Source organism: Podarcis gaigeae (genome assembly GCF_964106915.1).
Source record: "Podarcis gaigeae genome assembly, chromosome: 3".
Lineage (NCBI taxonomy): Eukaryota > Metazoa > Chordata > Lepidosauria > Squamata > Lacertidae > Podarcis > Podarcis gaigeae.
Genome location: NC_139680.1, coordinates 10,025,051 through 10,050,363, shown reverse-complemented (window position 1 = coordinate 10,050,363; position 25,313 = coordinate 10,025,051). Strand labels below are relative to the sequence as shown.

The 25,313-nt window shown below is 41.5% G+C and overlaps 1 protein-coding gene across 9 annotated transcripts in view; it reads right to left on the bottom strand.

Moving 5' to 3' along the window:
- RANBP17 (RAN binding protein 17) overlaps positions 1–25,313 on the bottom strand; it is a 193,764-nt gene that overhangs the window by 57,652 nt on the left and 110,799 nt on the right. For all 9 annotated transcript variants that reach the window (XM_083730064.1, XM_083730069.1, XM_083730067.1 and 6 more), the window contains 5 exons: positions 15,470–15,543; positions 14,746–14,826; positions 5,908–5,971; positions 5,701–5,809; positions 2,426–2,529 (listed from right to left, as the gene is read on the bottom strand). In XM_083730064.1, the coding sequence (XP_083586190.1) occupies positions 2,426–2,529; positions 5,701–5,809; positions 5,908–5,971; positions 14,746–14,826; positions 15,470–15,543 (432 nt within the window). The remainder of the gene's footprint in view (positions 1–2,425; positions 2,530–5,700; positions 5,810–5,907; positions 5,972–14,745; positions 14,827–15,469; positions 15,544–25,313) is intronic.

Here is a 25,313-nt window from a genome sequence, read left to right as displayed (position 1 = left end):
CAGTGCAACAGCGAAATGGTTTCAGTACTGATAAAGTTCTCAAATGACAGAAAGCTGCAATCTTTCATGAAGGTCGTTTAAAATCCACTCCAAATCTGATTCCTAAACTCAAACTGCTCCCTGGAACAACAATCTTTACATAGTAGTATTAGTAGTATCTAATGCCGCCCTGGGCTCCTTCAGGAAGAAGGGCAGGATATAAATTCAACAAACTAACAAACAATGCGTTATTCTGAATGATCAGCAAAGTCAAGTGAAGAGTTTAATGTATGTGGTATTTTTTGAGTCAAAACAGTGCATTTACTGTTACTGCACTGATGCATCAACACACTTTTCATATTTTTCTCAAAAAGTTGCTTACCGAGGTAGTAATTTTCTCATGGAGCAACATTAAAGACAACATTTAGCAAGCATGCTTAGCATATGCTTATTATTTAGGGCCACATTTTAGCATACACAAGGGTTTGTACAAAAATAAACTGGGCTTCTGGGTTTCTCCACTCCCATCAATATCTCCATGAGCTACCTCCTGAAACCTTGTCAAGGCAGGCAGAAGCATCCAAAGAAGGTTTCTAACTATACAGAGAGTGAGAGCATACAGTTCTCCAGATCTGTTTGCGTTTTCTGGAAGAGCCGAGGAGAGGGAAGAACAGCAATGGCACCACGAAGTTTCCCACCACATTTTAAAATGCTAAGGAAAAATTATTGATAAGAGCTTCTGCAAATATTACACAGTGTAGCTGAAATAGCCACTCTAGAGTGCACGGTTAACTGTTTGTTCATAATAGTAGAAGGCAATCTATTTAATGTAATGCTATGCTAATGTGCTTCGTTCCACTTAGCAAGTCTCCCCCCACCCTCTAAAATATACTGTTGTTTTGACACAAACAGCTTGCTACACTTAAGGATTTTACTAATAAAACATAATGTTGTGCTAGATAATATGACTGTTGCCACAGCTGAACTGACTTGTCAAATCAATCCTAATATGGCTCCCACAGGCACATAAAAACCTTATTTAGCTATCAGTTATCCTAATCACTTTGTTCGGTTTAAGAACGCAATACTTCAAGACCAGTTCCTATTTATACATATATGCCCAGCCATTTAATAAACTCCTGATTTATATATTAAATTCTTGTTTGGAAGAGATGTTCTAAATATACAGTGTCTCCATCCCGTTTATTCCTATACCTTTGTAGGTCTACACACACATAATAAATAAAGACATAAAGAAACAGAAAAGCTCATCCACACAAAAAATGAAAGTAGTTAATAAACAACAGGCCAAAATTCCAGAAGTATAAGATATTGAGCAGTCAGGGTGAAATCCAACATTGATCATGCTCAGAGCAGAGTCACTGATATCAATGAACTTAAGTCCACTGGTTTCATTCAGTCCACTGTGTATGACTAATGATGTGCATCACCCACTGAAAAACAGAGAGTGGAGCTGAATGTAATGCTGATCATAAGGCTGTCACTAAAACAGCAACCCTATATCTACTTCCTATCTCCCACTGATTAAAGGAAAAGTGTGAGATGGCGTCATGTTTTCATCACTGCCACTCAGGGGAGGATGGCAAGGGAGGCAAGTATGCAATATGATGACATCATATCACACACTTCCCTTATGAAATGACATAGGGAGAGACAAGGGAACTAGGTGTGGGGTTTGTAGGTCTTTAATGGAAACTCCACCAACAGCCTAGTTTCACCAGTAATGCAAAATTCTCAGGGAAAATTCAACGGTGCAATTTTGCTTCTCCTAGTTTAGGATTACCAAGGCCTTTTGTTCTTCTACTTCAGCATTCCTCAGAGCCTAGGAACATAGCTGTCAACTTTTCCCTTTTTTAAAGGGAAATTCCCTTATTTCAAATAGGATTCCTCGCAAGAAAAGGGAAAAGTTGACATCTATGCCTAGGAATAAGCTCAGCACTACATGGGGATTGATACAGATAAGGAAGTAGGGCACCTTGCAAGCAGGGATGGGGCAGGGAGGTATCGCAAGAGAGGAACGAGCAGAGAACCAATTCTACTTCTACCTAATCTTCCAACTTGTTTGCTCATTATGCCAGTCTCTGCTTCATCTTGCTCTGGAAACAAATCTCATGCCTTGCCCCTTCATGTAGGGGAGAGTAGATTCATATCCCCAGAGGCTTAAAAATGAAGAGTTCACATATGGACCTTCAAAGGGAAACATCACATAAACTAAAGCAGAACTGAGAAAAGGGCAACCAGCCAAATTGAATCTTTCTGTTTTTAAGGGCAGAATTACTTTCACACTTAATTCCCATCAATTTAAGTCAATGGGCCTGAGTGTGATTTTTTTTTGGCTGGATGATGTCTCCCCACACATCTCTCCACCCCGCAATCTCCCTATTGGTTTATGAGAAATAAGATTTCCCACTTCAAAACAACTTACCTTTGCTTCCTCTTGTTTAAAACTATTGTTAAATATCTGAGCTAAAGTTTCAAATGAAACTGTCAGGGGAAGCATGAAGTTTTCAAATTCATCTTCATCTTCACCTATGGAAAAAAGGAAGAAAGGCAAGGGTTAAATGCCAGGAAAAGAACAATGAAGTCCAGGAGGCCTACAACAAGGACTCCTAATATACAAAACTTGCTAAAGGCCACTGAAAAGCGATAGGTCTTCAAAAGGCCTGCCAAGCCTACAAAGCGATGGAGTTCCATTGTTGCCGAGCCAATGAAAAGGCTCTGTTAAGGGTGCCCACCAACCTAATCATCTTCACAGGTGGACACCTAAGTAAGTCTTCCAACACTGATTTCAGTAAATGGAAGGTTGGCATGAGTGCAGGTGGTTACTCAAGTATCCTGGGCCCAATCTGCTCAGGGCTTTTAATGTTACAGCTTTAAAGGTTGAATCCACATTTCTTCACAACTTCACATTTTTACAGTAAGATGTAGTCTAGGAGACCACTCCAGAGTAGGCCCTTGGGATGACTGACACTCATAGGACCCTACTAGCGTTAGTTACTCAGTTGTTCAGCTAGGGTAAGCCTGTGTGTAGGGCTATACGCATGCACAGACAAATCTAATCGGGGGCCCAAACTGGCACTCAATCCGCCCCAGGTCTGAATCCCGAATCTATTATTTCCTGCACTGACTGCTGCAAATGGCAACACCACACCAAGGCTTCAGAGCAGGGTTTTGCCCAGCCAATATTATTTAATCTGTAGTTAAATCCAGCTTCCCTCATACTGTGTTGCATTGTACTCTTGAGTACTGATTTTCCATTGTTATGCAAGAAATGGAAACACAAAACTCATAGGGCATTTTGATATCATATCAAAAACTATAGCTGCCTATTATTCCAGATAACATTTTAATTCTCCCAGTTGACACTGCGGATGTCTATATATTCTAATTATCTGTCTTCTTCTTATTTCTTTTTGATTTCTATATACCGGCTTTAGCATGCATCCCTCTCCTCATCACTTTCAGAATTCCCCCAAGGACTCTCTGGACTACTCCACTTGAGCAAACATGGGATGGAATTTGATGAAACAGGATCACACTTATTTGAAAGAATATACAACCCTTTGGATACATTCTGCACAATCAAATTTGAATGTGTGTACACAGGTGGCGCTGTGGGTTAAACCACAGAGCCTAGGACTTGTTGATCAGAAGGTCGACAGTTCAAATCCCCGCCACAGGATCAGCTCCCGTTGCTCGGTCCCTGCTCCTGCCAACCTAGCAGTTCAAAAGCACGTCAAAGTGCAAGTAGATAAATAGGTACCGCTCCAGCGGGAAGGTAAATGGCATTTCCGTGCGCTGCTCTGGTTCGCCAGAAGCGGCTTAGTCATGCTGGCCACATGACCCAGAAGCTATACGCCAGCTCCCTCGGCCAATAAAGTGAGATGAGCGCAGCTACTCCAGAGTCGGCCACGACTGGACCTAATGATCAGGGGTCCCTTTACCTTTACCTTATAATGAGATCCAAGGCTTTTTGATCTGCTGAAGCCCCATGCCTCATGTGGTGTATCCAGGTATCTCATCCTGAGGCCACCTCATAGGCTGTGGCTCAAAAATACATGTCCCTCATAACACACTCAGCTACATCAAGTCATTGTTACTGACACGTGTGACAGGTACTATGTTGGATTTGTTGTATTACGCTGTCATGGAAACAGGCAGCCTGAAGATGGTGATGCAGATGTCACCCTTATGATCAGATCATTACATCACAAAGGGCGTACATTTTCATGACACAGTCTCTGAAGGGAGGCAGAAGAGAGATGAGATGCACAGGCCAAAGGATGGGCCAGACTTGGAGACTGAAAATTCCACTGGGTTTACAGAATGCTCTGGGAGATTAATTTTACTTATGCCTATAGGTGCCTCGAGGCTACCAGCATGAGTTTGACCAAACTGCGGGAGGCAGTGGAGGACAGAGGTGCCTGGCGTTCTCTGGTCCATGGGGTCACGAAGAGTCGGACACGACTAAACGACTAAACAACAACAACAATAGGTGACCAGTTGAAGAAGTTACTACAGCTGCTAAGTGTTCTCTCATTCCAAATCCTAAATAGACCTTCCTTCGGTGGATGGATTACAGAAGGCTGTTGAGGCATGGGAGACAATAGAGCAAAGTGGTGCAATTTTTGTGCTCAGTTGGACCAAACAGGTAATTGAACCCATTTAAAATGCTGCAATTAGTGGTAGCGAAGAAGAGTTTCTTCTCAGCTTAGACAGCACTGTGTTATGGGGTTTGTTGGGTCCACATTTTGCACACAAACAGAAACTAAGTAACCACCATCTTCTGAGATGCATTAGCAAGATAGTGATTTTTATTCAGTCTAGCTATTTTTAAGCCATAATCTGAGTCACTGATGTTAATGATCACTTTCAGTTTATTTCTTCCTCTAGATGCTATGGCATTTTTAACCTTTTTCAAAAAATCCGAATGAGAATAGGGATTTTCAAGGTGCCAGGAAATAGCAATATAACTTTAAGGACTGCATAGTTTACAGGTGAACTTTGCATATTCTAGTTTGAATCTGGTGAGGGAGCTTCTTACTTTGCAGAGGAATCTTGTAAGTCTGGAAATAAAGTAGCATTAACTTAAAATACTGAATCATCTTTGGGACAATCTAAAGCCAGTGGAAATAAAAAGAAAGTACATTCCAAATCTGTCTTTTTGCTCCTGGCATAGAATCCTAGAAGAGAAAGTAGGTTCTTCAGTGAAACAGGGATAGGTCCCATGTCCAAAGATCACACTCTTATAATTTAGCTGACCAATCTAAAATATGTTTATTGAGAAATTAATTCTTCTAAGACTTATTTCCTAGTAAGAAACATTAGTCTTGAAATGAAAGCCCATAGGTAAATAAAATGAACTGGATCCAAAGAACCTGAATTTTTAGTACATTCTATATCAAATTTCATTCTGATTCTGGCACAAGCAGTCATGCGGACTTAATGCAACCAGAAAAACCATGTTGAATTTAGTTTCACCTTTCTTGCACATGATGAGGAAAACAATCCTTCTGTGGGCAGATTAGGTCTCAAAGTGGTCATAACATGTTTTAATAACATGTCTGGCGTAGTGTTCTTTTGATTTAAAAACAAATATCAATATTGCCAGGAACTGATTATTAGACCATAGACAATGTATTTGGGAGACCTTTCTAACTTCAGGAAAGGAGTGAAGGAATACAGTGAAAAATTCCTTACCTAGATCTACCATGAGAAGGCGTGTGAGTGCAGTATAGAATCTGGTTCTGCACCTAAGGTCACTCAAACCATAATTATCATTTACACCCAAGAAAGGAAAGTGTTTACTCTGGTGGAAAAATGAAAAACAGATTTTAAAAAGTCAGCACCATTCATTATTTTATGTTAACAACTTTTAAAATACTGAAGCTAATTCGAGAGACCTACCGTATGATTCTGCAGCATGAACTTCACAGCATCTATTTTCACAAGCTTTTTAAGGAGAATATAAGTGTTTGAAATTAAGGGAAACAACAGTACGCATTTCATATGCTGATAACACAAAACCTAACTTTTTAATGCTTATGGTCTTCAGAGACCACATATCGATAGGTTTAGAGAGTATTAGAACATACAGATTTTAAAAATTAGGCTTTTTATTTTTAAAAAATGCAAAAAAGTAATAATTAATACATAATATTACTAAGCAGAACAGCGGGGAAATTGTTAAAACTATCAACAGTCATAGTGTTCTTAATTTTTTTAGAAGACAAGTAGGAAATCTATGATACTTGTCAGGACATCTCAAGGCCAATTCTTTCATCTTTTACAGCAGTCGTCTCTCACAGCAGATGGAAGAATGGGGTGCCAAATTCAGGTAAACCTTGTCACTAATCCTCAACAGCGTGTGGCGTTCGTATGGAGCCCCCAGTCGTCTCACGGACTATTGACCCGTACACCACTAATCCACTGCCACCAACCAGGTCCTCCCTGGTAAAATCACTTCAGTCTCAGTCAGCTTCTCAATTAATAAAGAAAAGTGTATTTTATTTCAGACACAAACAAAACTTTTACAGCATTCCAAACCTTGTTGCTCTTTACTTTCTTAGTCTTATTTTCCTCTCTCTATCTCTTCTAACTCCCCACACTCAAGAACCCACTGCCCTAACTGTCTCTCTATTACCAACTGCTTTTCCCAACCAGCCAACCCACTAAATCCAACCAACTACCCACCCAGTGGCATAGCGTGGGGGGTGCAGGGGGGGCCGGCGGCACTGGGCGCAACATCTGGGGATTAGGGTTAGGGGGCGCAAATCCACGGATTAGGGGGTGCAAATTACCTGCCTTGCCCCGGCTGCTGACAACCCACGCTACGCCACTGTACCCACCAACAACTCCCAACGAACTCCTCCCCAAACTCCTCCCAGAACTGGTTTTATAGTCCCACTGATTCCACCCCCCTGGGTCCTGACTGGGCAACCTGTTTAACTATTTAACTCCAGCACTCTCTCTTAACGTCACAGAGAGCAGCTCTGTCAGAACAGATAGTGCTGGTCAGACCTCACCTGGAGTACTGTGTCCAGTTCTGGGCACCACAGTTCAAGAAGGACACTGACAAACTGGAACGTGTCCAGAGGAGGGCAACCAAAATGGTCAAAGGCCTGGAAACGATGCCTTATGAGGAACGGCTAAGGGAGCTGGGCATGTTTAGCCTGGAGAAGAGGAGGTTAAGGGGTGATATGATAGCCATGCTCAAATATATAAAAGGATGTCACATAGAGGAGGGAGAAAGGTTGTTTTCTGCTGCTCCAGAGAAGCGGACACGGAGCAATGGATCCAAACTACAAGAAAGAAGATTCCACCTAAACATTAGGAAGAACTTCCTGATAGTAAGAGCTGTTCGACAGTGGAATTTGCTGCCAAGGAGTGTGGTGGAGTCTCCTTCTTTGGAGGTCTTTAAGCAGAGGCTTGACAACCATATGTCAGGAGTGCTCTGATGGTGTTTCCTGCTTGGCAGGGGGTTGGACTCGATGGCCCTTGTGGTCTCTTCCAACTCTATGATTCTATGATTCTGTAGTGTGTATATTGGGGAAGAGGGTGGGATTTTCTCATGCATTAGAACTGGCACGCAACTTGCTGCTACATATGGATCATTTTGAGCTCAACATCTCACCTCTCACAGTTCCTATTAAAATATTTTCTCTGTTTAAAATGGTTAAGACAGGAAGGAGCTACAGAAAAATACTGACATTATCCCGTACCATTGTTTTACTCTGGGAGAACCTTCTCCAACATGGTGCCCTCCAGATTCCAACTCCCATAGTTATCCCATAGTTATCTCAAGGATAATGCATTTGTAGGTAAAAACATCTCAAGGGCACCAGGTTGAGGGAGGCTGTATAAGGACAGAAACAAATAAAGTAGTACCTTGGTTCTCGAATGGCTTAGTTGTCGAACAAATTGGCTCCCAAACGGCACAAACTCAGAAGTAAGTGTTCTGGTAGACAAACGATTTTTGGAAACCGAACATCTGATATGGCTTCCGATTGAGTGCAGAAAGCTCTTGCAGCCAATCGGAAGCCATGCCTTGGTTTTCAAACGGTTTCAGGAGCTGAATGGACTCCCAGAACGGATTAAGTTTGAGAACCAAGGCACCACTGTGTCTCTGCATCGAAGTTAGATATAGCGTGGCACTGAATATTCAACACAGCAAAATCGTCAAAAGTTTGGAAATACTGTATTTTTCCGTGTATAAGACTATATTTCCCCCCAAATTTTTTAAGTTTAAAATTGGGGGTCGTCTTATACACGGAATGTTGCAATTAATTCTTTCTTAATTTTGGGCTCAAAAAATAGGGGTCTTCTTACACACGGAAAACTACGGCATTAGCCTTTCCTCCCAACATCTTGCATTCACAATCAAATATAGTTAAAGAACTTTATATAGCTATGAAACTAGTGTACACATATCTATATTATTGGCTGAAAGTACTAAAGAGAGGGTATAGGGAAAGAGTTTAAATTATATAAGCAACCTGGAAGTTATTCAAATTGGAGTCTCTATTTAAAAAAAATCTTTTCTTTAATCCTAACATTTTAAAAATCAGAATTCTTGGCACGCATGCAACATTCTGTGTGCGTACCTCCACTACTGCAACAGGACGTCTGTTTTTTCTCCTCCCCCCTGTGCATCCCCAAAAAACTGTTTTGGAGCATGCTCCAGCCCTCTGGAATTGATTTTGAGGGTGTGCAGGTGGCTAGAAATGATAGGAAAGGAAAAGGCAGCTCCATTGGCTACATGGAAGTACACTGAGCCAGAGAAGCCACAGAATTGGATATGGCCTCTAAAGTTCACATCATCAGTCCTCAGCATTTAATGGACCTGGGACCCACATCTTGGTCCTATCTGCAACCTCTTAAATTTTTGACTACAGGTAACTCACAACTTATGTTCATTTAACTTATTCACATTCAGCAACACATTTGGCAATATATACATAATAAACCTGGACCATAAAGAAGGCTGATCGCCGAAGAATTGATGCTTTTGAATTATGGTGCTGGAGGAGACTCTTGAGAGTCCCAGGGACTGCAAGAAGATTAAACCTATCCATTCTGAAGGAAATCAGCCCTGAGTGCTCACTGGAAGGACAGATCCTGAAGCTGAGGCTCCAATACTTTGGCCACCTCATGAGAAGAGATGACTCCCTGGAAAAGACCCTGATGTTGGGAAAGATGGAGGGCACAAGGAGAAGGGGACGACAGAGGACGAGATGGTTGGACAGTGTTCTCGAAGCTACCAGCATGAGTTTGACCAAACTGCGGGAGACAGTGGAAGACAGAAGTCCCTGGTGTGCTCTGGTCCATGGGGTCACGAAGAGTCGGACACGACTAAATGACTAAACAACAACAACATATAATAAAAGGTGGCAATCTCACCTGCCATTGAACCCAATGTGTTTTGACTATACTTTACACAATTTTGGCTTTACGCCAAAATCTCTATACCTAGAATGTAACCCCAGTGTAAACTGAGAGTTGCCTGTAGTTTAATCACAATCCAGTATAGAAACAAGCATGTTTAAATACACTTGAATCAATGGACTTGGCAGCAATTTTTATCTTTACTACATTTGTCTAGATTTTTCCTTCTTTCTCTATTGCCCAATGATAGTTTACTGCAATGATTCTGCAACCAAGCCAGATTAGGTCTAGGTGCAACCAAACAGTAGATTCATCATCTGAAGACGAACATTTTAAATAATCCACTTCCTAGGCTATGTTTTAACAATTACATGTAGAGACTTTTAGGTAACTTGCTTGGTTACTTCTTATCAAGCGACTGTTTTATGTTGTGAAGATTTTTGCAGGGGTTTTCTCTTAAACCAAAGGAAAGACTTTAATAGCTGCAATCACAGTGTAAGTAGGAAGAAGATCAGATACCTGAAAGACACTTTGTGGTCAGTTCCTTCACAAAATAACCATGGGTATTTGTGTGTGTGTGTGTGTGTGTGTTAAAGTTAATTATGAGAAAACAACAGAGGATGCATGAGGGAGTACCATGACTACAGTGACAGAAAGGAAACACTAACACATTCCATTATGTAAATGAATTCAAAGCTATTCCGTGACTGATCAGCTAGAAGGGACATAATGATTTATAATTCAAATAACTGAGCCTTAAAATCAAATTGGGCTAATATATTTCTAAATATGCAAGCCTGGAATAATTGTTAAAATAATGCAAAACAAGACAGCAACACAAATCATTTGTTGCCTCTTGTTGCTTAAAATACTCCCTATATATATTTTTGCTCTTTTGTCTAATCCTTTCTAAAATTGTGATTATTTTTTTAAAAAAAACCTGTTATAGAATCTCTGAAGAAATAAATAACCCTTATGCATAATAAAAGATAAGTACCAATTTCAAGGAACATGTAGTGCTTGATTCTGAAAGAAAATTATATGCATATGAATGAATTAAGCAATGGGCAGGCATTTAAATTAAACTAATTATTTTTTAGCCTTTCAAATTAATCACAATTTAATGTACCCTGTGTACTGAAAATGGGCCCCCTGGATGTGGTCTCTAAAAAACATGATGCTTCTCAACAAAGTTATATATAATGAAAGCCTAATCCTCAACCAACCACAGTGACTTAATCCCTATCAGAATGAGAAGGGCTTGTCTGAAGTGAGCTTGAACTTCACAGCCACTGAGTTGCTCTGACAAACTAATGCATTGTTAAAAGGTTAAAGTTTGCAATACCAGGAAGTATTTATAAACACTTCATATGTAAGAAATAAGAAGTACTTCAGTATTGTTCTTTAAAAGCTAAGCCAATAGATTTAAAAGAGGGGAAAATGTATGTATCGTTAAAAGCCAAAATGACCAGCAAAATTGGGTTGTACATCATTTTCCAACAAAAAGGAAAAACAGCTTCGACAGGTGTAATTTATCATTTTTCTGATTTAATACCAAAGAAATATATTAAAATAATAAAAAGAATCCTGAAATCCTCAAAATTTGTTGTGATAAATAGCCCTCCCTGCCTTTATTACATTATGCCTACTAACAGAAATATTGCATGGTGGATTTTGCCAGACAAGGACGATTATTTTCCAATAAAAAGTTGCATATTAAATTCCAGCACAAAAGTGGGTGTCTTAATACTTCTGAATTCTTTTTTCATTTGCCAAAGAACACAATTTTAAACTTAACTAATACTAACACATAAGAATAAAGTGAAACAGCATTTAGGTTAGCTCTATCATGCTACATTCATTTTAACTGGAAAAAGAAACAAATCACAGAAGTTTGAGTCAAATTACATTTAATGCAGTTTATTTATTCAAAACGTTGTTTATTTCAATGTTGCCAATTAAAAAAAAGTTAACTAGCAAAGTTAATGCTGGTTTTATATGCTCTTTTCATTGTGTACCCCCATTCACCGATATAGCAAAATTACCTACCAAGCAAGAGGGTTTTACAAAGTTCATTTGGGGAATAATAATATCAAGGAAAGAGAAGAGTAGAACACTGAGTATTATTGGACCCTGGTTTGGAATGAAAAAGTGCATCAATTTCTATGAGATTTTTTAAATAACAGATACAGTGGTACCTTGGTTCTCGAACTTAATCCGAACGGACTCCATTCCGGGAGTCCGTTCGACTCCTGAAACCGTTTGAAAACCAAGGAGTGGCTTCCAATTGGCTGCAAGAGCCAATCAGCTGCACTCAATCGGAAACCATATCGGATGTTCTGTTTCCAAAAAACGTTCGCCTACCGGAACACTTACTTCCGAGTTTGCCATTTGTTCGACAACTAAGCCGTTCAAGAACCAAGGTACCACTGTATAAGCAACAAGGGGAACATATACCAAGCCATGCCATTGGACACCTAGCCCAGTATTGCCTTAGAGGTTCTTTCCAGTCTGGTTGAAAGAAGGAACCAGGTTTGAACCTAAAACCCTCTTTATCAAAAGCATGTGCTTTACCCACTGAGCTATGATGCCTCCCCAGTTTATTGTCCAATGCTGCTATATGCTACTGAATCAGATAAAGAGATGAAAAAAATTATATCCAAAGGCCAAGGATTCTTAAACACAGGAGATGTTTAACTGCTTTGATATTTACCTGAAGTCCAGTTGCAATGCAATTCATTTCTCCTTTTAAAAAAAGATTCATACATTTTATGTATCTTTTAAATTACAGTGGTACCTCAGGTTAAGTACTTAATTCATTCTGGAGGGTTAGGGTTAGGGTTCTGGAGGTCTGTTCTTAACCTGAAGCACCACTTTAGCTAATGGGGCCTCCTGCTGCCACTGCGCCGCTGGATTCCAATTTCTGTTCTTATCCTGAAGCAAAGTTCTTAACCTGAAGCACTATTTCTGGGTTAGCGGAGTGTGTAACCTGAAGCGTATGTAACCTGAAGCGTATGTAACCCAAGGTACCACTGTATATTATAAATTAAAGATAGTTTAAAAAAAATGATAGCAAGAACAAAACTGAAACAATCATATATATTTTTTTTAAAAAATCTGAATCTCCACTTAATCAAGATATAACATCAGAAGCAAGACCATTCTGCAATCTAATCTGAGTATAATATTGGCAATGAGCAGATGTGAACTGCACAGGTGAAAAACCATTAAAAGCTCAGTAGTACAGAATCTTTTGGACTTGACATCTATTATGAATTAGTATTAGCGCATGGCAGGCAAAGTTCTTTCTCTGAGCACTCACAGGCCTATTTTCTTGTGGAAGAAAGGTTAACTTGCAGATCTTAAAGCAGCATATACAGTGGACCCTCCGGATACGAATTAAATTTGTCCTGGGGGTACATGTACAACATGAAAATCCATAACTCGAGGCGCTGCTTTTGCACACACTACAGAACGCTACTGCGCATGCACGGCAAAAACCGGAAGTATACACTTCCGGGTTTGCCGCATTTGCAATCTGAAAGTTATGTATCCAGAGCGGTACGTAACTCGAGTAAAGGTAAAGGGACCCCTGACCATTAGGTCCAATCATGACCGACTCTGGGGTTGCAGCGCTCATCTCGCTTTATTGGCCGAGGGAGCCGGCGTACACCTTCCGAGTCATGTGGCCAGCATGACTAAGCTGCTTCTGGCGAACCAGAGCAGAGCATGGAAACCTTCCTGCTGAAGTGGTACCTATTTATCTACTTGCACTTTGACGTGTTTACCTTCCTGCTGAAGTGGTACCTATTTATCTACTTGCACTTTGACGTGTTTTCAAACTGCTAGGTTGGCAGGAGCAGGGACCGAGCAACGGGAGCTCAGCCCGTTGCAGGGATTCGAACCGCCAACCTTCTGATCGGCAAGTCCTAGGCTCTGTGGTTTAACCCACAGCGCCACCTGCGTCCCAACATAACTCGAGGGTCCACTGTAAAGGAGTAAGCATTCGTTAAAGCTAGTTTGTTTCAGAGAGTGGAAGAAACAAGCAATTTCTACTATAAAAGAAATGGAGAAGAAAACAAAGGTGGAAAGGCAGCTTGGGAGAATGCACTGATTCAATTGGGGGGTGGGAATAGGAAGGAGAGCAAAACAGACATTCACACAACTATTTTGAAGATGTCAGATTGATCTGGGCCCAGCACAACACAGTGTGCCACCTAAGGTGGGTCACTGTCGCCATTGCTTTCCCCATTGCACCATCTTTTTCCTCAACCTTCACCCCTACTACTTTCCCCCCTCCTGCCTACCACTGCCTACCAGCTCCTCCTCCTCCAATATGGGGTCATCCTCACCTCTCAATGGCAAAGGACAAGGCGAAAGGTGGTGACTGAGATGAACACAGAGTGTTCTTGCACCACAACTGCTTTGCGGCAACCGCTTGAAGTTTAAAGTTCTCTGCGTAGACTAGGAGCAGAAGCACCAATTAAAGAAGTTCATTACCTTTTATTACTTAAAGACTGATCATCTTCATATCTTAACAAAGCTATTTAAAGTAGAATTTCTTGTTGACCTTTAGTTTATTGAACAATAAGGTACTGAAAGAAATCATCGAGGAAAAACAATCATTTTTACCCTTTTAACATTTTAGCAATGCAATACAATAACCTCTTCTCTTCCGTCTTTGTCACATACAAGTGACACTTCCCTTTACACACACACACACACACACACACACACACACACACTGGCAAACATAAAATACCCAAACATACATTCACACCAGATCATGTTAACCAGCTCATTAAACTAGAAGTACAATTAGCTGAATGCTCAGTGGACCCTGACCTTGAGTTGCACAGCAGATGATGGCACTGGGCTGATGATGGGAGAAAGTGAAAAAGACCATGTGCTCTCCAAAAAGTCTAACTCACAGGACCAGTGAGCTGCTGAACATTCAATCAACGTCAGGCTCTGAAGCAAGCACAGACAATTCTGGCCATCTCACCAATCACTGCCCGATTCCAATTGCCATAGCTGTTACCCTTTCATGGAAGCCACCAGAAGCAGGGTTGAAGGACACAATAAACCTGTTTTGGTTTTATATCAAAATCCCAGCTTTACTGACCAATAAAACTGGACAGGAACCAGAACTTTTAGATTAATTTGAAAGGAAGATTACGTGCAAGATGGCATTTGTACAATGGACTATGCACAGAAAGGGCTATGCTTAATTACTATTTCAGTATCAACTATTCCCAAGAGTATTAACAAGTAAAAAAGTAAAGATGAAAATGGTGCACATTCTACCATCGTCTAAACTACCCAGTGGATAGGACCCATGATATACAGTTAAAAGGATATCCAACTGAAAGGTCATTTAGAAACTGAAGAGTTCTTGAGATCACAGGCTCACATCGCCCCCAGTATTTAAGATTTGTAACACTAGAATTAAAAAAAGAAAAGTTTTACAAACGTATCTTCTAAACAGACATACACATGTCCAATATTAGTCCAATGGGACTTATTCCCAGCTAACTGTATTCATCCCAGTTTGCAGCAATCCATACTTTCTTTGTTCTTGCCTTCAAACTCAAATTGAACTCTACTCTAAACCATCAGCCACCAGCCTGCTTAAAAATAACTTAGTTCCAAGTGGTATGAAGGCAAGAATTGGATTTTTTTATCCCAGTTACAAAGTTGTCCTTCTTTCTCATGGTTCACTTATTTTTCTCTCCAGAGAAGAATTTGGACCAATGTTTCAAACAACTATCTAGAGAGTCAAGATTTGCTGAATAGTTTCCCCAGTGTATTATGCAACGTATTATATAATGTAGCATAAAAAGGGAAATACAAAATGAGCAAGGTTGCCTTCAGATTTGAATCAAAACGTGAAAACAACAGGAGACAGTTGCTAACTGATAATAACAGAAAAAGGGTGGTGGCGACAGTAAAAAGCCACATTAATTTCATTCATATGTCACATCTCAAAATTTTAAAATTAAGGCATTAACTATTAGCAGCATTTGCATTAATGTTTACATTGGGGGCGGGACAAAAACCACAAGAGAAGGCATTTCAAACTCACATTTTTGCCATAAATGTTTCTAGAACTTGGTTGTCATCTGTTATTCCCAAAACTTCTGACATTCGAGCATAAACCTGGGAAAAAAACAATTCAACAGTGAAATCTTAATGGCTTACTGTACTGTGATTTTTTAAAAACATGTATTGTTCTAAAGAGAGATCCCTTTCTTTGGTAGCAGAGAACCAGCAAGTTGGGTGTTGGTTTTGAAAGTCAGTTCTGTTATGACTATGAGGCTGAAAATATGGGCAAACTGTATTCCTCCTTGCTGCCTTCTCCTCCTATTCTATAATCCAGGCTTCCTCAACCTCAGCCCTCCAGATGCTTTTGGCCTACAACTCCCATGATCCCTAGCTAGCAGGACCAGTGGTCAAGGATGCTGGGAATTGTAGTCTCAAAACATCTGGAGGGCCGAAGTTGAGGAAGCCTGCTTGCATTATATAGTTAAGAAAGAAAGACTGTCTCAAGCAACTTGTGATGACTAAGCAGACTGAAATAGATGGGTGATAGCTACAAATCCTGAAGCTGAGACTCCAATACTTGGCCACCTCATGAGAAGAGAAGACTCCTTGGAAAAGACCCTGATGTTGGGAAAGATGGAGGGCACAAGGAGAAGGGGACAACAGAGGACGAGGTGGTTGGAAAGTGTTCTCGAAGCTACCAGCATGAGTTTGACCAAACTGCACGAGGCAGTGGAAGACAGGAGTACCTGGCGTGCTCTGGTCCAGGGGGTCATGAAGAGTCGGACACAACTAAACGACTAAACAACAACAACAAGCCACAAATGCTGCGGGAAGGAAGGGTTGGGTGAGAAAATTGCTATGAAAGAACCACCTCAAACCCCAGAACCCAAAGCCACCCACCTTCTCCCAGGAAAATGCTGCCAGTCAGGAAACTCCCTTCTCCTATCCTAGGCCTTGTCACTGCTTCTTCTTCCTGCTTGACCTTGTTTCTGCTTGATGCCCAACCCTGAAAGTTTCAAATTGCTCTGGACCACCAGACTCACTGCAATCCATGGCTATTTTAACCCAACTCGGGCGATGCCTGGATTCCCCCAAATAAGAACGATTCAGCCCAGGAGCTGGGCTTTGGCTGAATCCGCTTCACAGACCTACTGCCAACTATATTCTCAAATTCTGAATCCATCCATATGTCGAAAAGCTACGGTGACTAATATTTTTAGTTTCTTGCATTTATCCTAAATTATTTATTATTGGGGATAAATGCTACTATTTTATTCTTTGTATGAGGAAGCAATTTGAGACCCCCATAAAAGATCTCATAAGGCAGGGGTCAGCAAACCTTTTCAGCAGGGGGCCGGTCCACTGTCCCTCAGACCTTGTGGGGGGCCAGACTATATTTTTTGGGGAGGGGAATGAACGGATTCTTAAGCCCCCAAAATAACCCAGAGATGCATTTTAAATAAAAGCACACATTCTACTCATGTAAAAACACCAGGCAGGCCCCACAAATAACCCAGAGATACATATTAAATAAAAGGACACATTCTACAAATACACACTGATTCCCGGACCGTCCATGGGCCAGATTTAGAAGGCAATTGGGCCAGATCCAGCCCCCAGGCATTAGTTTGCCTACCCACGCCATAAAGTTTTATATTAGAATAGAAAAGAGTGTTTTAACAAGCACTTGGCAGAAAGAAGATGGTATTCTATTGTACATATATGTTCATATTTATCACATTTACTGTGATAAAAATCCTTGCTTTTCTGGGTGATTAGGTGATGGCTATAATCACCAGGTTATAGCTATTACAGAACAGCAACATTCAGATTCAGAGAAAGCACAGATCTACCTAGTAGGTGACAGGATTAAGAAGGGTTGCCCAACTTTAGTTATTTCTCTGTGGAATCTGGATGGACTGGGTTTTATGTTATTTCTTAGGATAACATTTAATGTTTCACTTTCAGAAGCACAACTCTTTTTTTGGTAAATAATCATTTAATAGTTATAATCACACAACACATGCACATAGTAAAAGTTACAAATTAGGGATTAATTCTACGTACTTCACTATGCAAAGGACACTTGATATACGAGATTATTTTTATTAGTGGATTGGTTTCTATTTGTGTAGAAACATTACTACTTTACTACTACTACTACTAGTAGTAGTAGTAGTTGTATTAGCCATAGCTCTGTCTTTCCCCCTGAAGGGACACAAGGCATCTTACAGATTAAAAACATAAATAACATAGAAAAATCAATCATTAAATACTATTAAACATTGACAGAATTAAAGTTACATGCATACATAAAATCTGTTTAGAACATACCAATAATTACAATGGCATGCAAACATGCAAGTCTTGGAGAAACACATATTTAAGAATAAAGGAGAAAGTAAAGTTTGGTGTATTTTGAATTCCTTAGACCTTCCAGCTAATTAACCCAGAACCATCTACTATTCCTATGTCTACACTACACTAATACATGTGTGCTTCAATTTTTCTGTATGCACTTTAATCAGTAACTCCGAAATCTATCTCAACGTTTTTCGAAATCTCAACGAATTTTTCATTTACCAGTTTTATGCCAAGCAGCATAAAATACAGCAGAGCAGCAGAGAGGCAAAGAAGAGTCAGGCAGGAGGTGGAATCAGGGCCTTCAATCTCCAAATCCTGCCCCCATACCAGAAAGCCACTTTCGGCTTGGTGAAGAAAGTAAGTTTTCCTTTTACTTTCCCAGCTCCTGGAGCTGTTGATTCTTCCTGAACTGAAAATTCATTTTCATTTTTAACACAGCATTTTTGTGCAAAACAGCAGTTTTAAAATTTTAGAAATGGATCACAAACATGCCTTCGCTTGTGAAATAGTCGTGCTGCATCCTTTCCTTTGGGCAGATGGAAGCGAAATGGCTAGGTTGAGCTCAGGTGAGGAGCAAATGGAATAATAATAATAATAATAATAATAATAATAAGACCAAAAATACACTAAGATGTCACACATTAAAAACTTCCCTAAACAGGGCTTCCTTAAGAAGTCTTCTGAATGTCAGGTAGTTGTTTTTCTCTTTGACATCTGATGGGAGGGCGTTCCACAGGGCAGGCGCCACTACTGAGAAGGCCCTCTGCCTGGTTCCCTGTAGCTTTGCTTCTCGCAATGAGGGAACCGCCAGAAGGCCCTCGGCGCTGGACCTCAGCGTCCAGGCAGAACGATGGGGCTGGAGATGCTCCTTCAGGTATACTGGGCCGAGACCGTTTAGGGCTTTAAAGGTCAACACCAACACTTTGAATTGTGCTCAGAAACATATTGGGAGCCAGTGTAGGTCTTTCAAGACCGGTGTAATGTGGTCTCGGCGGCCGCCCCCAGTCACCAGTCTAGCTGCCGCATTCTGGATTAGTTGTAGTTTCCGGGTCACCTTCAAAGGTAGCCCCACGTAGAGCGCATTTCAGTAGTCCAAGCGGGATCCAACTAAAGCAGGGAAGCAGGGAATGTGGCAATAGGTGGAAAGGATGTTGTGTGGATGCCACTCACAAGAATGACACACAGCGGATTTATATCCTCATTAAACTCCTGTGTGGACAAGCCCTAGACGTTGCATGCAATGATATTTCAGGATTCTTTAACAAACTTAGATTTTGTTTCAACATTTTGCGCAAGGCGTATGAATATTTATCATTTGTATGAAAATGAAAATAAAAATATACAAGAAAGCTAGGAAGCTGTGTGCTATGTGGTAGCATTTTGCTTTCTTGTCAATTAACATTCAGATCATGGCTTAACAAATGAAACACTGGGAGAGATGTCAAATTTAACAAAGAACACTCCTTTAATCCTCCGTTTCCTTGCTGCTTTCGCTACTCCCTTTATCATGCATTCGCTATGATTCCTATTATCCCATCAAGATCTATGTCAACACTTATCCCTGGAGATGTCCCTCAACTACTAGAATCTGACAGCTAAGCTTTGGTGCTAAACAGGATCATTACCTCTTAAATCTACTTATCTGAACCACTGAATAAGTAAATTGAAAAGCTCATTAACAGCAACAATCTAATTTGTTTTCACATGTGACAGGGTCATTTTAAGTAGCTGTGTGAGTAACATAGCTATACCATACGTTGTGGGAAAGAATAGCTCTTAAATTAAAACAGCTACGGAATTATGTTATTTATTTATGTTTATCCTGCTCTTTGTACAATTTTGTCTAGTACAATTTTGCACAGAAAAGTACCATAAATACACACAACATACGCAGGCTGCGGAATGGTTTTGGTTCTTTTCTTTAAAAAAACAAAACAAAACCTAACAAGGCAAATACAGCCCAATGGAGCATGTTCCTGTTTGGCAGCCTCGGAAAATTGATTGTGCTGGAAAATAAAAAAGGGTGGGGAAAGAAGAATACTTTGCTTGAGTGCCTTCCATCTTCCTGGGTGAGTGGGGGGCCTGATTGACTTGTTGGTTCCCTGCTAGTCTTCTGCTAGGGTGGTGAGGAAGCTGCCGCAATTTGCGGCAAGTCCCACTTGTAACATTCCAGATGTAACCCCTCTGCAGACAGTTCCTGCAGGTTCGTGCCAGTCTCAGCTTGAGATCAGGCACCGCCTCCCACTTCTCTGCTGGGGATGTGACTGAGATGGACGCAACAAGCTCGTCCCTCTCTGTAATCCAAATCCTGCTTGCAGGTTTAGATGCGAAAAGGTATTGCCCCAATGCATGGAATCAACCATATGCTGCTGGGGGGGGGGAGAGTTATTGATCACACAGTCCCCTTTGAAGTTGGAGCTGCCAACATGTGGAGGTCAGGCAGAAAAGGGGGCAAGGCCAATAGGAGTGATAACTCCATGTAACACAGAGCTATAGCCTCTACTCAGTCTCATGTTCCCCATATTCATCAAACATGGCACCTGTAACATGGTGCCTCTATGGGAAACTCTTGTAGCTCTATGCCTCTGGCAAGAGCTGATAGGGTGCTTCCAGGTGAATTTTGCATCTCACAAATAATACAAAACGTGTGTAACAAACACAGCAGTGTGGGGCTACAATATTCTCAGTTGGAGCTAAATTACAAAAGCCCCCCCTCATATTCAGTGCTTATGCCCTAAGTAAAAAATTAGGTTCAGTTGAAAGCAAGGAAAGATTCAGCAATGAGCGCCATTCAAATATATTCCCATTAGCTAATGTTTCTCTTCTTACAGGACATAATGTGATCAGAAGGTGAAGCAGTGTCCAATCAAATTATTCCCAAATCAATTCAATACTTAAAATACCACAAGGTAACATTACAGAAACGAGAATAGCCTATTCTTATTTCTTCTGCAATCCAAAAGGGTTTGCAGTTATTTAGGGCGGTGGGGTGGGTATGTTGTGCTATGCTGCAAAGAATACAGGAGGCAGTGAGACAAATATCCAACTTCAGAGACAAAATTGCAGAAAGTGGTATATTTGTATTTAATCTTAGGCTGAGAAAAGATGGTATCATCATTAAATAAATGAAAGCTTCATACTATATTGTTCATACAATTCTTCTGCCCCGGACCTGTTTAGCTAAGAAGAAGAAGCTAATTACGTCAATCCTTAAAATGTGAAGCATATTATAAAACTGGGAAACTGAGAATGAGGGTTTCTAAAGGTTGTATGGATATATAATGACAGTCAGAGAAATTCAATAACAGCTCTGTATGGAATGTGCTCAGAAGCACCGCATGAAACAAATTAAACTAGAACAATGAATCCTTCACACTGTGCAACTAAGAAAAGAAAATGTTGATTCTCCATGTTTCATATGGGTTGCAATAATGAATTAAGATTTTGGGTAGCAGATCTTCACAAAATTACAGTAAAGTTATTACCAAGAGGCACAGCATAAATGTTTTAGCTCTTACAACTTCTTGAACTTTATTCAGGCTTTGCTGCAGGAAACCAGCAGTAATACAGATGCAACATTAAAGCATTTTGTCATCAGATAACTTAGGACAGTTGAACATTTACTAGCTGAGCTGAAATAATAGACACAATGAGTTGGCCACTGCATAGGAGTTTGGGGAAAACACATAGGGCAGGATTCACTTAACAAGCCCGTCAGCAGAAGCCCCGCACAAAGGCTTCTGCTTGTACAATGGGGCATTCACCACCCCCTAAAATTGGCTCGGGGTGGTGGCGTCACAATAACCCCTATAACAGTGCATGCAGGAGGGATTGCTCTATGTGGCAAACCACAATGCTTGTGGAGATGGAACCACTGGAAGAGTGCAGTGTTGAATTGTGCCAATAGATAGGAAATTGCCTTATACCAAGCTGCACAATTGGTCCATTTAAGTCACTATTGTCTACACCAGCCTTCCCCCAACTGTGTCCTCCAAATGTTGTTGGTCTCCAAGCCCATCATCCCCGAACAATGACCATGCTGGCTGGGGTTGACGGGAGCTGGAGTCCAACCACCTCTAGAAGATAGCAGTTTTGGAGAAGGCGGGTCTCCAGGGTTTCCAACGGGAGTCTTTGCAAGCCTTACCTGGAGACTGCTAATGTTTGGACCTGGGAACTTCTGCATGCAAACTGAGCTACATAACCTTTCCCTGATTCACATTATTCTTAGGGGTACTTCTGACTTTGACATTTGGGATTCAGGCACAAGTTATCAGAATGCAAAACACTCGCACCTTATGTCATTTGAGAATGTTCACATCACCACTTATTCCTGAAAAAAATACACAGACACAGGTACCAGGGAAAGAATTAAGTTCCTCCTTTCCATGCAGAGAGAGCCATGTGTGGTGCAATGGTTCCTGTGCTAGACAAAGGCTGGGGAGCCTACATTCCAGTCACTCGGCGTCTTTGGGGGGTGGACTTAACTGTCCCGAGAACTTTGGAAGAAGAGTGGGATAAAGACACCATGAAGAAAATAAAGTTAAAATTTCCAAAATGTAAAAGGTGAGTATGCTAGTTCTAAACAGATACATTTTAGAGCAGTGTCTTGAGTACAAAGGACAAAGCCCTTTGGAAAGTATAACGGGAGTTTATTTTGACTGTGCCTTTGGTATGTGCAAGAAAATATAGCTGTTGATTCCTGTTCAACTCTCTGTTTGGAATTTTATCCCTGTGTGTGAAGTAGCTAGCAAATTCATTGTCATTTCATTCAGATGCCCCCCATCCTTGCCAATTAAAAGAATTCTGAACAGATTCTGTACCCAAATATGCCACAGCTGGAATTCTGGCAGTAACAGAGGCATCTGGGGGAAAGAGATACTCTCCCATCTCCAGCAATCCTCTCCCAGCCAAATCTGACATATCTTTAAGCAGTCATATACAGGCAGTGAGAAATTTCTGCACATCAGAAAGTTCAGCATGGTCAAAGGATGGAGAAGTCTTGCATCACCATGGAAAAGGGGCTGATCCCTGAAGCTACTTAACGCCAGCAATTGGAGAAGTGGGATGGCCTTCCCCCAAACTCTTCAGACATAACTCTCATAATTCCTGGAGATTCAGAGAGCACCTCCATCTTTTCCACACCCCACCACTGTTGAGCAGAGGTAGGCCTTCAGTAGACTATGCCACTATGGCAGGGGTCGGCAAAGTTTTTGTGGCCTGGGCCGGTTCACGGTCCCGCTGAGACTGCGGTGGGCTGGAGTGTGTGTGTGCGCATGCACAAACGCTATTTCTGGCGCTCCTTCCGACGCAGAGGAGTGCGCAGCTTCCCATTGGCTGCAGGAGCTTCCTGCAGCCAATGGGAAGCTGGCCTGCGTCATGGAAGGTGGTCCCCATTCTGCTCTGCGTCAGTTTAGTGCGGCGCATGGGAGCTGACCGAGCTGGCGGCAGGGGTCCCCAAGCAGGCGGTGGGGGTCCATGGGCTGGTTAAACGACCCCCATGGGCCACTTGTGGCCCATTGGCCTTAGGTTGCTGACCTTAGGTTGCACTATGGCATAAAGATAGCGCAAAAGGCCATATCCTATCAGACCGCACAGACTGGTGTCACATAGGAAAATAGGAAGCTGACTTGCCCAGGCAGACCATGGGCCTTTTCGTCTAGCTCAGTGCTGACATAACTCTCGAAGTTTACAGATAAGAATCTTTCCCAGCCAAAGAGACACCGAGGATCTTCGGCTTACAAAGCATGTTTCACCTCCAAGCTATGCTCTAGAAATATATGACATGTCATCAAGATATCCATAATACCAACCAACAAATACCATCTATTTATAGGCCTTTGTGACAGTCTTATGATAATGTGTTATATTCTTTCTTTTTCCTATTCTGTGACGCCTTGCGTTGACACTTCCCGTTTAAAGATAATTAGGTAAAGGTACCCCTGACCATTAGGTCCAGTCATGATCGACTCTGGGGTTGCAACGCTCATCTCGCTTTATTGGCCAAGTCCTAGGCTCTGAAGGGACGCAGGTGGCGCTGTGGGTTAAAGCCTCAGCGCCTAGGACTTGCCGATCGAAAGGTCGGCGGTTCGAATCCCTGCGGCGGGGTGCGCTCCCGCTGCTCGGTCCCAGCGCCTGCCAACCTAGCAGTTCGAAAGCACCTCCGGGTGCAAGTAGATAAATAGGGACCGCTTACCAGCGGGAAGGTAAACGGCGTTTCCGTGTGCTGCGCTGGCTTGCCAGAGCAGCGATGTCACGCTGGCCACGTGACCCGGAAGTGTCTCCGGACAGCGCTGGCCCCTGGCCTCTTGAGTGAGATGGGCGCACAACCCCAGAGTCTGTCAAGACTGGCCCGTACGGGCAGGGGTACCTTTACCTTTACCTTTACCTAGGCTCTGTGGTTTAACTCACAGTGCCACCCACATCCCTCCAACTTGAACATTAAGTTACCACATTATAAAAAAAACAATGTGTGAAGTAGTCCTTAAAGTTGTGACAAGGTGGCTAATGTTATTTTTAGCCAATGGTATTTTTAGAGAATCCATCTTGCAAGGGTCTTTCTCCTATGTATCAGAAGCATAGCAGGGCCCTTATTTAAAGTAGATAATCATTTCAATCCAGCAAGGTTGAGGGATCTTCAGAAATGGGTTTGTGTGCATGGGCTGAATATCTGGGATGCTGTCATTTACGTGTAAAAGGTACAGAGCTGGGTGGGTGGGAATCATAGTGCATGTGAGGAGTTTGTTTCTATATCCTGCATGCACGACCAAATAAACAGTAGCAGAGTTGATGACTTGTAGCATGCACTGTGTGTTTTCAGACAGTCTCTTCCTCCTCTGAGTTGACAGGATACCTTCAAGCGCAAAAGTATGTATGAAGCCTACTGCCTGCATGCAAGGTTTCCTGGATCAGGGCCTGTGTGCGTTTTAAGCCATATATCAGAATGCTTTTTGCACATTTATATCAGAGCCTTGGGGGAAGGATACACCATAGCTAATACTAGCAATTTGAACACTACTCTTTGGCAGGCCAGAAATAAGATAATTGTTCAACATAGGCTGGCTCTTTTGAACTACTGGAAGCATTGCCTGTAATTATAGACATCTGTCATTGCTAGCCACTCAGTAGTAATCCTGACATCAGTATACAACTATAACACTAAACTGCCTCCAGGCATAGTAATGGAGGCCAGATACGAAAGGCGGGCAATCATCTGCTTCATCCAAACTATCTGTCAAAGGTTCCCAACCACAAACAGCGCTTACATTTTGTATCCTTAGGATAATATGTTGATTTATTTTAGATCCTCTAATATTTACAGTCTAGACCATCTACTAAAATAAAGAAAAGAAACCTTACAGCTAATCGAGGCTGTTAGTATTTCACATCATCCTGAAAGATCATGGCTCACCTCTCCAACGTTAAATATTGCCAGCCATTTTGAACATGTCCCATTAGAATAATAAAAGGTACTAATTATCTAAGTATATTCAGACCTCATTAGAAAAACTATTGTACAGGTA